The sequence below is a fragment of the Phaenicophaeus curvirostris genome, chromosome 4, assembly GCF_032191515.1.
Source record: "Phaenicophaeus curvirostris isolate KB17595 chromosome 4, BPBGC_Pcur_1.0, whole genome shotgun sequence".
Classification (NCBI taxonomy): domain Eukaryota; kingdom Metazoa; phylum Chordata; class Aves; order Cuculiformes; family Cuculidae; genus Phaenicophaeus; species Phaenicophaeus curvirostris.
This window is the reverse complement of record NC_091395.1, coordinates 23875833-23890205: the sequence shown is the minus strand read 5'-3', so window position 1 is coordinate 23890205 and position 14373 is coordinate 23875833. Positions and strand designations below refer to the sequence as shown.

Genomic DNA, 14373 nt, shown 5'->3' with positions numbered 1-14373 from the left:
AAAAGATTCTTAGAAATCCATGACTGTACCTGTTAACCAGACTGTGCATCCACGAAAACCACTTCTTGTTCCTACCACTTGGCCTCTCTTATTCCTGCTGACATGATGAGCTTGGTAGGTAACGTTGGTTGCTCTCTGCATTCCCTGTAAAAGAAGTTGTGGGTCAGGTCTTTAAATTCTGAAAGGGTGAGCTGGCAAAGCATACTAGAACTTATTCATAGATGCAAAGAAAGACTTGGACACAGACTAATGGAAGTAAAAATGATATTCAATCCATCAGCTGCAGCACATATTGAACGACACAAAGGAGATTAGAAAAGCCACCCATGGTAAACTACATACCTTGTGCTCTTTCTATGAAACTTGGGATTGCCGCGTTAGTCAATTACTACTTTCAAATACAAATGTTTAAGAAAAATCACCTATAAAAAGAGAGATGAACTGCTAGAGCTGCTAGACTTGTCTTCTATTCAAGTCATCTAAATCTAAATGGATTCTCTTTCTCCCTGAACTAAACGTTTCTGTCATAAAACAGCCAAACACTCGCTCATTTTTAACTCTTGGGAGGCCTTTTCATTGGAAACTATGCATGTCTGGTCCAACTTTCACTTCAGCAGACACCTCCAAACTACCCTGCCTTTACCTATGATATCTTATGTCTCCAGACCATTATCATATATTCTGAGTGTTTAAAGTACTATTTCTAAGCGACTTATTAAAGAATTTACTTTAAAAGATGGGATTTTTGTAATATAATATTAAAATTTCTATAATTTTGTAATATAATTTCAATTAAAACAAAGCAGGTTAAAGTTTTTCTTAAAACTATTCATCACAATAAGCTGCCGTACAACTATCTTAAGTAAGATGATACTGCTGTCAAACACATTTCACAATCTAAGACACACAGGAAGATCAGCCTCAACATTCTCTTAAGCTTTATGATATCTAGTTACAGGAAATTTATTCATGGAAGATCAAGATCTTAGATAAGATAAACAGAAAGAGCATCAACAATCAAACGGAAGAGAAGACTTAAGAAAGGGGGGGCAATTAGTGGTATACGTGGTGTTGCTTTGACTTCTCTTGCAAGATATTTGCACTATCTTTCATTACTGTATCAGTGCTAAGTGGAAATTAAATCATTTATGACATTAAATAAAGAAGGAAGAACAGAGGATATTCATCTACAACCAACACCCCCAGGTCCTTCTCTGCCAAGCAGCTTTCCAGCCACTCTCCCCCAAGCCTGTAGCACTGCACGGGGTTGCTGTGCCCCAAATGCAGGATCCAGCACTTGGCCTTGCTGAACCTTATACTGTTGGTCGCAGCCCATCAATTCAGCCTGTCAAGGCTCTTCTGTAGAGCCTTCCTAACCTCCAGCAGATCGACACTTCCTCCCAGCTTAATGTCATCCATGAACTTACTAAGGGAACATTCAACCCCCCCATTCAGCTCATTGATAAAGATATTGAACAGAACCGTACGCAACACTGAGCCCCGGGGAACATCACTGGTGACTGGCCTCCAACCGGATTATACTCCATTTATGACCACTCTTCGGGGCCCACCAGCCAGATGGTTTTTTACCCAGCAGAGGGTGTGTCTGTCCAGGCCAGTGGCAGCCAGTTTCTCAAGCAGAATGCTGTGAGAAACCATGATGGTATTATCTTCAAGTAATTAATCTCCTATAATAAGGCTATCTTACACACAAAGTCAGTGCAACAGAGCTAACTAAAATCAGAAGCGAGTCAAAAAATCAAAAAGCTTTTCTTGTTATAGTAAAAACAACTATGCACTACATAAAATCAGACATCTCAGCAAGCAAATGCATAAACTGTGGAAGTAAAAACAACAAAAAGAATTTAAGTACTATAATGAATGAACGTGGCAATTCAAACTAATAAATTAATAAGAACATTCTTTCTCATTAATTCCAGTTGTACCGTATTGTACCAGGCACTGGTTAAACATAAGACAGTCAAAAGCACACGTCCTCTACCACTGCCTCTGTAAGCTCTTTTACATTGAAACATGAAAATACTCTTGCTTTGCTTTTAACTCCTGGTAATTAGTCTGATAATAGACTCAAAGAAGTCCAAGGAGACTTCTTCCAGTCCGCTTGCAGTAAGTTACGTCAGTTTTGTTTTCCAGAACTAGCAAAGCAGCAGTGAAACTTATCAGAGTGTTGCATCAGGCTTACAAAACACATGAAATCCCAAAGAAGCCGGCAAGAGGGCTTCTTAAAAAGACATCACTTCAAAAAAGAACAAACAAAAAAGTATCAAGTAACAAATTAGAGAGATGACAAATCACAGTAATGAGAAGCTGACAAAATGCTAGAGCAAAAGGCACACAAGTGCAACAGAGCAGCCAGCAAGCTTAGGGGTGGGACAATAATCCACTTGCACTTCAGAAGCAGGCATCTAAAACTAAAGGTTAAAGTGCCCAAACAGTCTGCATGTATTCCAAAACACACCAGCAGCCTCACCTCTTGTTCAGATGCACATGTGCACAAACAAGACAGCTCAGCACTACTACTCCTGGGCAAAGCAGTAGCAAAACCCTCCTCATATTCCAATAGAAAACAGCTTTTTATAGGGGTGCTCTAAAGAGTTAATAATTTAGCAAGTCATTCTCTCTTGCTGCAAAAAAAAAAAACCTTTTAACGTTTCCTAAACATGTCCACTTTGCTACTAGACAATTCACTACCATCACTGAGCAGCAAAAGTTCACTCTGGTTGTGCTCTTAAATTATTTAGCCAGTCTTCAAATGCCTTTACATAGAATTTGATAAGTATTAACTGATGAAACTAAATGGCCACCCAAAAAGATAGCAGAAATAAAGAACAGTCATTTCCTTTTACACTATATCAAAGCCTTGCTCACCTTGGAGTGCCATGCTATCAATTGTAAAGGAAATGATGCATAAGAAAAAAAGCAAGAGAAAAACTCAATGTGATCAGCAAGTACTCTTTAGAGGAGCTATTTTAAACTTATTAGCCTAATTACAATCATTATAATAGCCGCTACTGAAAGAACAGGCTAGATTTTACTAAAGAGGATAATGAATAAAAGGGCATTAATCTCAAAGGTCTATTTATCGGCTTTTTCACAAACATCAGAAATTTCCTCCAACTTGCCCACAAAATCCTTTCTTCTACCCCATGTTAAACATGAAGTGCTTCCACACTACTTACGCAAACACTGCATTTTAGTATTTTCTCTCCTAATGGCCATATTAAATAGAAATAATGCTGCAGACCACTGCGTTTTAACAGTAACACTAGCTGAGAAGGCTGACATATCCTTCCTTTCTTCTCTCACACTATGGTAGCTTGTTTCCCACATGAAATCTGAGATGCCATAGTAGGCTAATATCTTTGACTAAAGATAAAAAAACTGAGGTATTGAAGTAACAAGCCTTTCACAGATGTGTACTGAAGAGCTGTAACATAAGGAGAGCAAGGAAGGATGACTATGCAACATACTTTATTTGGCATACAGGCAAGCTTTTAGCTTTGCAGGTAGTTGACCAGGAAAATGAATACAGACATCTAAGAACTACAGGAAGAGAAGAAAGAAAAACAGAGAGCAAAAGGAAATGCTAACTCTGTCAATTTCTCTATGGAAATATTTGCTACAATAGACCCGACCCATATATTTAGTCTCATTCTTAATATTTTGCCTAGTTGAAACTATATACTTCTTTTTTTGGCAAAGACAAATCTGAAAATCACTGCCACACACCTTTGACCTAAGAACTCAGATCAGACATACAGATGTAGAAGATCAAACCCAAGCTGCAACACCAAGATCAAAAGACAGCAGAAAGAAAAGATTGTTTCATAATTAACAGATAGATCACTACAGTGGTATAAATTGAATTTATTCTCCATTACTTTAAAGCAACGATAAAATATTGTGCTTCGACAGTCACTTTACACCAAAGTTTAACTTTTTACCTCTGCGGTAGGAAGCAAAGTATTAAATGGCAAGCAGAGACTACAATCTACAGCACCAACTTGAGACAGCTTTGAGGCTGGAAGCATCAGGAAGAACTGTGTAAAGAACAGACAAGGTTTCTATACAAACCATATATACTCAAGAAGCTGTGACTAATTCTATATCCTTCTGCTCTAAGTTAACAGTGTGGATTCCCCAAGCTAACAACTCCCATGAGCTAATGATAACACATCCAGCATCACCTCTGAAATGCAGTCTTATCTTTAACGCCCTTCCCATTTCCCAGTCATCCCAGATACTTTCTAGGCTATTTGCTAACTTGATTACCATCTGCCTGTTATAACTTAGGGATACCCCAATAACGACACATTTTATAATCAGACATCAGCACTCAATTAAATGATAGGTTTCGTTTTTTCTCTCCCACCTGCTCTTCTCAATAGCCAAAGAGCAATTTAAGCAGACTGAACATTGTCCATTTTCTTCATCTACACACAAACACAAGCAAGGAGAACAGACATAGTTCCAACATAAAAATTTGACTACCATGGATGGTAAAACAATGGTACTTCACCTAAGAGTCTGTTTGTTCATATATTTAGATAATGTTTCAAGACCTCTTCACCGAAAGATCTGCTACAAATGCCTTGCAATAGCTACTTTCTCAAATTCTGGTTTGAAAATCCATTCTTTGATTTTGACAGCTGTGCTTGGGAAAGAAGGACAAGCCCAGAAATGATATCTGAACAATAAGATGTTCAACATTTATTAAAAAAACTAACAATTCACCAATCCATATTCTGCCATAGCCTACAGCATTACATTTTCTCCCTGTTACAACAAAAATTATTTCTTTTCTCCTCACAATGCCTTACAGAACACAGTTTGCCCCAATGATACTGATACAATAAGACATCTAAACACCTCTGCACATAGCACCACCCAATTGGCCAAACGCACACCCTCCTGCCACTTAAACAGACCAGCTCATCTTTGCTGGGACAGTTTCAAAAATCACAGAAGCACAAAGAAGCCAGGATCTTCTGTAGTATTATGGATACAAGCAACTCGCTGATAAGTGTACTACAACAAGTATACCTTCACTTGCCACCTGCTGCAGTAACAGCATAATCAAAAGCAAAGGCAGTTTATTCACCAGTGCTGGAATACAGTCATTAGCTGTCATCAAAATGGACAAAAAAAAAAGGAAGCAAGAAATGCCTTGGCTGAATATGCTCTAAGAAACAAGAACTGGAGCAAGCTCTCATTAGGAGTTACCTGCAAAATGATGCAACACCTCAATTGTGTTAGGAATATGAGCTACACTAAAGCAAGTGTTCCACGAGTCTTCCCACCAAGCTAGTGTAATGGCAGTATTTGTGGCTATGTTGTGCTCTTTGGGGTTTGCTGTGCTCAGAGGTGGGCTTGGCAAGAGCACTTCCACAGACAAAGGTGTATTTTGAATAGTGCTGGATTCCGAGAGAAAGTTGGGAACACAAGGCTCTGCCTGCTCCATCAGGGTATAATAGGTTGCTTTGACTTGGCTCTAAGCTGAACAGATGCAGTCAGAAGTGCCAGAACATGTGTCTGTGGAGTGTGTGAATCAGCGGAACTTTTTTTTTCCTGGTGAAGCTATTGGTTTATAAAGAGCATTTCAGCTGAGGTCCTCTGAAGAAAAAGGAAGAAGTGGAAGACTTCCTCTGCTTGCCACGTAATATAAATGGTGTTGCTAACCTCAACTGAACTCAGCAAACAGTTAATGTCAGTTACCACTTTTTTTTTAACATACCATTTCCTTGCTTCAGACAAATCCATCCTGGCTTTGCTTCTGACAAATCAAATGATACAGAGCAACTTTTGAATACGCTGTGTTACCCAGATCCAGACATGATCTATTTAATTGTCTTCATGACATCTGATTTTGCCTTTTTCTCACAAAATTGCAAGAATGTAACTTACCAATTACTCTGTTATGTAAACAAGTTTGAACTTGTACACAGCAGAACAGGACTGGACATGCACAACATCTACTTTTTTAGTACAACACCAACTTCCTCATATTCCAGGCAACCGTAAGACTCTTCTTCTTCATTGAGATTTGTCATTTTAATAAGAAAGTTACAGCCTCTATTACAGCAAGACTTCAAAGACTGTTTTACACTGTTACTTTTATATCAACTGTTTTCTTATCTTATCAGCTAGGCATTGCTTGAAAGAAATAATACTTTCTTTTTTTTTTCCCCGCCACTGGTTTTACATCATCAAAAGTACCAAACATTCTCAAAGGCCTGCAACGTGTCTCCTAAAGAGCAGCATTTGGTCTTGGCAGTTAACTGATCTTCCCCCATCTTTATGAAGGAGAATGGAGGCTTTAGTTAGATTTTTTTAAGCCCTGTCTCGACAGTTTTCCACGTAACACTGGCCTTACAAAGAACCTCAGTCTTCGGCCAGCCCAGGTTTATGAATGGCTACATTGTACAGCACATTCTTCAGTCTTCCTTCTTCCAAAATGCTTAGGGCTCAGGGTGGAAGAAGCAAAATGTAACTCCTGGTTGCCCGGTCCTCTCTGGAGGGACATCCTGCCCTTCCCAACAGCCACCTACTGTCCTGAGGGCAGCTGATGCCAAAAATGCCAGCAAATAAACTCTCATTTTGGTAAGCAAGCATCCTTTACCAGGGCTGGCAGGGGAGTGATCTCCATAAGTCGTGTGTAGCAAGACAAGGGCTGTTACAGAATGTATTTCCCACTTACAAGCATATGGATAAACTTTCATAGAAATCTTATGCATACTCTGTTACTTTCCAAGATCTAATTTTAATGGTATTGTGAATTTCAAAACAGTGAAAACTGTTGCTGATTTGGAGCTGGCTCCAGCTCTGCCTGACCTCGCATTTGATAAGGGAAAAGGCTGCAGACAGAGGGAATTTTCAGAAGAGACATTAGTTCAGCACAGATCAGACAGGACACAGGATGCTGTCATCTCCAAAGAACTGACAGTAAAACACTGAAAGCAAACGTGCCCTCAGAGGGACATTCTGCCTAACTTTCAAAGAAACACAATTACTTCAGCGAAACTTAACTCCCCTCTAGCTTAAATCAAAAATAACCCGCTTTTGGTAACTGTAACCACTTCTTGTACCGCAGCGATGGAAAAAAACCCGCCCGCCGGGCTCCGAGGGAGCTGCCTCCCGCAGGGTCCCCGCGTCCCCCCGTCCCCGGGCAGGAGCTGCCGCATCCCCAACACCCTCTCCCTCTGCTCACCCAGCTCGGAACCCTGTTGCTCAGCTTGACTTTCTTGCACTGGCTCTCGGGCAGCTCCATGGCCGCGGGGACAGCGAGAGAAAGAGGAGGAGAAGGAGGAGAAGGAGAAAAAGGAGGAGGAGAAGGAGAAAAAGGAGGAGGAGGAGAAGAAGGAAGAGGAGGAGAAGAAGAAAAAGGAGGAGGAGAAGGATAAAGAGAAAAAAGGAGGGGGAAGGAGAAAAAGGAGGAGGAAAGAGGAGGAGGAGAAAACAGGAGGAGGAGAAGGAGAAAAAGGAAGAGGAGGAGAAGGAGGAAGAGAAAAAGGAGGGGGAAATAGAAAAAGGGGGGAGGAGGAAGGAGGAGGGAGGAGGAGGAAGGAGAGGAAGGAGGAGGAGGAAGGAGGAGGAGGAAGGAGGAGGAGGAAGGAGGAGGAGGAAGGAGGGGGAGGAAGGAGGAGGAGGAAGGAGGAGGAGGAAGGAGGAGGAGGAAGGAGGAGGAGGAAGGAGGAGGAGGAAGAAGAGGAAGGAGGAGGAAGGAGGAGGAGGAAGGAGGAGGAGGATGGAGGAGGAAGGAGGAGGAAGGAGGAGGATGGAGGAGGAAGGAGGAGGAAGAGCAAGGAGGAGGAAGAGGAAGGAGGAGGCGCCTTCCCAGTGATGCTTTAGCGCGGGTGAAGCCGCCCGTGTGAGCGGCACGGCCCGCAGCTCGGTGCTGCAGGGAGGAGCCGCGGCCCGGCGGAGGGAGGGAGGGAAGGAAGAAGAAGGAGGGATGGGGTGAATGAATGGATGGATGGATGGATGGATGGATGGAAAGCACAGGGACGGATGTGGCAGGAGCGGGGCCGGGCCCCGGGCGCGCGTGCGCAGGTCGGTGACGCGGGGGCGGAGGGAGGCGCAGCCGCTCCCAGCCCGGCAGGGGCCGCCCCCGCAGGCTGCCCCGAAAACACCGGCAAAAAAAAAAACCTCAAAAAATAACTCTGAGACCCGGTTTGGAGTTTTATAAAGCCGGCGTCCTTTAGCAGGGCTGGGAAGCACGGGGAGCGATCGCTGTCAGCCGCCTGCAGCCAGACAGGAGCTGCGACAGGATCCATTTCCCTCTTACAGGCGCACGGATGAGCTTTCCCAGGAATCTTGTGCATATTCTGTTACTTTCCAAGGTCTGATTTTAATGGTATTATGAAACTTCGCCGCTGTTGCTAATTGGGAGCTGGCTCCAGCTCTGCCTGACCTTGCCTTGGAGCTGGGGAAAGGCTGCACAGAGGGGGTTGCAGGAGAGGAGACACCAGTTCAGCGCAGGTCAGACTGAGCACAGGACGTTATCATCTCCAAACAATGGACGGTGAAAAACACCGGTTTAAAGAAATCATGCTGTCAGAGGGACGTTCTGAATAACTTTCAAAGAACACAATTACTTAGATGAAACTTAACTCTACTTTAGCTTAAATAAAAATATTCCCCTTTTTGTAATAGTAACTACTGGGGTTGTTTATCCTGGAGAAGAGGAGGCTGAGGGGAGACCTCATTGCTCTCTACAGCTGCCTGAAAGGAGGTTGTAGAGAGGAGGGTGCTGGCCTCTTCTCCCAGGTGATGGGACAGGACAAGAGGGAATGACCTCAAGCTCCGCCAGGGGAGGTTCAGACTGGATATCAGGAAAAAATATTTCACAGAAAGGGTCATTGGGCACTGGAACAGGCTGCCCAGGGAGGTGGTTGATTCACCTTCCCTGGAGGTGTTTAAGGCACAGGTGGATGAGGTGCTGAGGGGCATAGTTTAGTGATTGATAGGAATGGTTGGACTCAATGATCCAAGCAGTCTTTTCCAACTTGGCGATTCTATGATTCTGTGATACTGCTGATATCACCTGCCTGCTCTGTGCTGTAACAGGATGCTTGAGCAGCATTATGGAGGTACTGTCTCTTGAGTGTGGTGCTTTGGGTTGCACTGTCAGTCCTACTCCTTCGGAAATGAAGATGATTGCAGCAGCGAGTGGCTGTTTGCCAGCTCCTACTGCCAGGATCACTCAGCTGGCACCAGTAACCCAGCAGCTCCCTACCTCCTCCAGTTACCACACAGCAGTGGAGAAGAGGCTGTTATGCCCCTCAGGCTAAGTTGAGAAGGACAGAGTGGCTGTCCCATTTTTCTGCAACAGGAGGTAGCTAAAAATAAAGCCAAAGCAGAGCACCCTTTCCCCTACTTTGAAGAAAGACAGGGCTTTTGCTGCAAAGCTTGAGCTTGGAGGTGATGAAGCTCCAAGAAGCAGCAGAGTGGGTACAGATCATAATGTAGCCATGAGTGACTTGGAAGGGAAGGATTGTTTCAATTACACCTCCCACCTTGCAAGGATTTCCCCAGCAAACAAAGCTATTTCTTGTGCTGCATTCCAGGGAATGTCTCTTACTGTATGTTTAGAGCCGGAAGTTCTCAGATTCTTAATCCCAGAAAGGAACTGCTCTAGCACCCAGGTGCTAACCCTAAGGTGGAGGTGATGCCATAGTAACAGGAGTTACATTTGCTGCATAAATATTAGTCCATTTATATTTGTGCAAGAAAGGAATTGCTTTAGCACTTAAGTGCTAATCTTAAGGCGGAAATGGTGTGCTAACAAAAATTGCATTAGCCTGTTTACAGTCTGTCTGTAGACTGATTGTTTGCCAGTTTAAACAGGAAATAAAAAGGCCCTCTTTGTGGATCAGTGTTGTCTCCTGCTTTATCAAAGAGACATCTGTCCAAAGATAGGAAGTTGTTGGTTTTAAAGCATATTTTTTTAAATCAAATTAAAAGCTGAAATCCTTAGGCAAGGTAGATGACCCCTCTGAAATCAGGAAAAATAATCAGAAATGGTGTCTGGCAATTTGAAGGTCAGATAGAGTTAATACAACATGACTAAGAAATACAACAATTGCAGTTGTTTATTTAAGCTTGACTTCAAAGACAAGGTTGAACAGCACACTGCCCTGCAAGTGCGGGCAGAGGGAACTATGATGTAGTTGCATCATGGAAATGTGATGGGATGATTCACACAACTGGAGTGCTGGAATTGAGTATAAGCAAGATGGATAGGCAAGGAAGGAGAGGTGCTGGGCTGTCCTTTTATGTTAGGGAATGCTTTGCCTGTCTAGAGCTTAACTACAGTGACAATAGGGTTGAGTGTTTAGGGATGAGAATCAAGGGGAAGGCAAACAAGGCAGACATGGTGGTGGGAGTATGTTACAGGCCACGCTGCCAGGATCAAGAGAAAGATAAAATATTCCATAGGCAGCTACAAGAAGTCTCATGATCACTTCCTCTTGTCCTCTTAGGGGACTTAACGTTCCCAGATGTCTGCTGGAAATACAACACAGCAGAGAGGGAATAGTCCCAGAGGTTCCCGGGGTGTGTGGATGACACCTTTCTGGCACAGCTAGTGGAGAAACCCACAAGGGAAGGCGCCCTGCTGGACCTGCTCTTTGTGAACAAAAACAGTCTTGGGTATGTCACAGGGGGAGGTCATCTTGGGCACAGCAATCATGAAATGCTCAAATTTTCAGTTCGTGGAGAAGTAAAGAGAGAGGTTAGCAGAACTGTCACCTTGGACTCCCAAAGGGCAGACTTCAGCCTGTTTAAGGACTTGGTAGACAGAGTCACTTGGGAGGTAGTCCTGAAGAGCAAAGGAGTCCAGGAAAGCTGGACACTCTTCAAGAAGGAAATGTCCCAGGCACAAAAGCAAGCCATCCCCATATGCCAAAAAACAAACTGGCAGGGACCAGCCTGGCTGAACAGAGGTTTGGCTGGAGCTCGAAAAAAAAAAAATTATGGCCTTTGGAAGAAGGAGCAGGAGGCAACTCAGGAGGACTACAAAGTTGTCATGAAGCTGTGCAGGGGAAAGACTAGAAAGGCCAAAGCCCAGCTAGAACTTAATCTGGCTACTGCTGTTAAAGACAATAAAAAATATTTCTATAAATATGTTAGCAACAAAAGGAGGACCAAGAAGAATCTCCATCCTTTATCAGATGCAAGGGGAAACATAGTGACCAGGGATGAGGAAAAGGCTGAGGTACTTAATGCCTTCTTTGCCTCAGTCTTTGGTAAGGAAAGCAGTAGGATTCTGTGTTCACAGCTTCCCAAGAAGGAAGACAGTGATGGGTAGCACAATGAAGCCCCTATAATCCATAAGAAGATGGTTAGCAACCTGGTACATAACCTAGAAATATAGACATCTATGGGGCCAGATGGGATCCATGCAAGGGTTCTGTGGGAGTTGGTGGAAGTGCTCACCAAGCCACTTTCCATCATTTATCAGCAGTCCTGGCTAACTAGGGAGGTCCCAGTTGACTGGCAGCTTGCAGATGTGATGCCCACATACAAGAAGGGCCAGAAGGAGGACCCATGGAACTACAGACCTGTCAGTCTGCCTTCAGTGCCAGGGTAGGTTATGGAGCAGATTGTCTTGAGTGCCATCACACAGCACGTGGAGGACAACCAGGGAATAGGACTCAGTCAGCACAGGTTCAGGAAGGGCAGGTCCTGGTTGACTAAACTGATCTCCTTTGACATTGTCTCCCACAGCATTCTCCAAGTGAAGCTGATGGCATACACTTCTCCAGGTAAAACACTGGCTGTATGGCCAGGCACAAAGGGTTGTGGTGAATGGAGTTAAATCCAGCTGACACCCAGTCACAAGTGTTGTTCCTCAGGGCTCGGTACTGGGGCCACTCCTGTTTAATATCTTTATCAATGGTATGGATGAAGGAATCAAGTGCACCTTCATTGGTGGATGATGCTAAGTTGGGTGGGAGTGTTGATCTGCTGAGGGTAGACAGGTTCTACAGAGGGACCTGGACAGGCTGGGTCAGTGGGCCATGGCCAATTGTATGAGGTTCAGCAAGGCCAAGCGCCGGGACATGCACTTGGGATGCAACAATCCCAAGCAACGCTACAGGCTTGGAGAGGAGTGGTGGGAAAGCCGCCTGGAGGAGGAGGACCTGACGGCGTTGATTGATAGTCGGCTAAATATGAGGCAGCAGTGGCCCAGGTAGCCAAGAAGGCCAACAGCATCCTGGCCTATATCATAAACAGTGTGGCCAGCACCACTGGGGAAGTTACCCTTCTCCTGTAGTCAGTGCTGCTGAGGCCACACCTCAAATCCTGTGTTCAGTTTCAGGCCCCTCAGTACAATAAGGACATTGAGTTGCTGGAGCGTGTCCAGAGAAGAGCAACAAAGCTGGTGAAGGGTCTGGACAGCAAGTCTTATGAGGAGCATTTCTGGGAACTGGGGTTGCTTAGCCTTGAGAAAAGGAGGCTGAGGGGAGACCTTATTACTGTTTACAACTACCTAAAAGGAGGTGGAGGTTGATCTTTTCTTCTTGGTAGCTAATGACAGGACAAGGGGAAATGGCCTCAAGATGCACCAGGGGAGATTTAAGTTGAATATTAGGAGGAATTTCTTTATTGAAATGGTTGTCAAGCATTGGAATAGGCTGCCCAGGGAGGTGGTTGAGTCACCATCTATGGAGGTGTTCAAAAAACAAGTAGATGTTGTACCTGGGGACGTGGTCTAGTGGCAGACTTAGCAGGGCTGGATCAATGGTTGGACTCAATGGTCTTAAAGGCCTTGTCCAACCAAAACCATTCTATGATTCTGTGATTGTATGACTTGTGTATATAGTAGAGTAAAATAATAACTGTATTGTAAAGCAACAGGTGTAGATGATGCATATCAGGTAATTACCAACATTTACGTATTTTACAGAGGCTAATGTCACAAGCATTGGTTATGTTTAATCAGTTCTTGTCAGTGCTGTTTCAGTGAAAATGTAAATATATTTTTGGTGTTCAGAAGTTTGACGTGTAAGTCCATCCAGAACTGCAGGTGCATTTTTCCTCTCTAACATCTTAACCTCCTTCAGTTATGAAGAAATGAGGTGAGAAAAGTATTCTTTAAACATAGGAAGAAAAGATATGTTAATTTATTCAAAGATTTGGGGGAAATGAACAACTTAAGAATTCTTTGTAAGGCTGTGTGTAAGTTCTGCATGGGTATTAAGGGATAAGTTCCAATTCCACTTTCCTGAAGTCTTTCATGATGGGTTGATTTAGATATCCAAGCCAGATATTTTCTGAACTAAAAAAAGCAAATTTCTGTGGGAGGCTTTAGTGAAATTTAAATCAATATACAATCTCTGATGAATTGCTGTTATTTCTCAATCTTCTTCCAAACTGAGATCAAAACCTGCTCTCATAACAGTAGGTGCTCTTGCAACCTTTCTCTGTGGAGTTAATGTGCTGTGTGCCTGTGTCGTAACTAAAAGTTAAAGGCTTGTAAGAGAATGACAGCAGAAATTATATTATAAGCTAAACCTCTGGCTACTTTGAGCCCCCAAATAGAAGACCCACTCTACCTCTGGAAGAACCACCAGGATTTATTATTGAGTTGATTGTGAATACTTCTGTCAAAGAGTTACTCTGTAAAATCACAGTAATAAATTTGAATTTAAGGAAAAATTTTAAGGAATTACTAGAATCTTTACAGGCAGCACGGGGACTAAAGACACTCTGTTGGATTCTGATTTGAAGGTTGAGAAAAACAGGCTCAGAACACAGATGACGTTTTAGACAAAGCAGCATACATGTGCATAATACCACTGAAGATGGACTGAGAACCCAGAGCAGATTCTACAGATGGAAATGCTGACCAGACCAACACATAGGGAAATCCTTTCGATTCTGCATAGGGATAATGCCATAGAAAATATTTTTTCTACTGAGCTAGTTTCTGCATAGCAAATCGATCTCAATGACCATTATTTAACATTATGAAACAGAGAGATACATGGTGGCATACAGTTTGAATCTCCAGTAAAAAAGAAAAAGATGAGAAGATTTCATCTTAGGTCATATTCCAAAGAAATAAACAAATTTGCAGAGGAAAAATCAGCTTTTTTTTAAGAAAAAGTATTTACTTAAATAGCTATGTCTGTTATTTTCTTTTACATACTGTTTCACCAGGCAACCTGTCCCAAGATGTCAGTTGGAATAGTAAATCTAAATCTAGCTTTACGGTGTTCAAAAATAGCCAAGATTACTTTGAGTAGCTTCCAGACTTCTATTATAGCATAAAATGAATGTCTGACTTGACTACAGACTAGAATCAAAGTATTCTGCTGCTGAAGACTGACCATTTACTTGTATTTG

General features: G+C 43.0%; 1 protein-coding gene across 2 annotated transcripts in view; it reads right to left on the bottom strand.

Annotated features, from left to right (window-relative positions):
* Positions 1-7517, bottom strand: part of PAPSS1 (3'-phosphoadenosine 5'-phosphosulfate synthase 1) — a 46329-nt gene extending 38812 nt beyond the window's left edge. The window contains exons 1-2 of one of the 2 annotated variants that reach the window (XM_069855524.1): positions 7229-7517; positions 30-144 (exon numbers count right to left, since the gene is read on the bottom strand). In XM_069855524.1, the coding sequence (XP_069711625.1) occupies positions 30-144; positions 7229-7288 (175 nt within the window). In that variant the 5' untranslated portion in view covers positions 7289-7517. Of the gene's footprint in view, positions 1-29; positions 145-3491; positions 3519-7228 lie in introns of those variants that run through there. The other variant, XM_069855525.1, reaches the window with a different exon arrangement.
* Positions 7518-14373: the final 6856 nt, after the last annotated feature.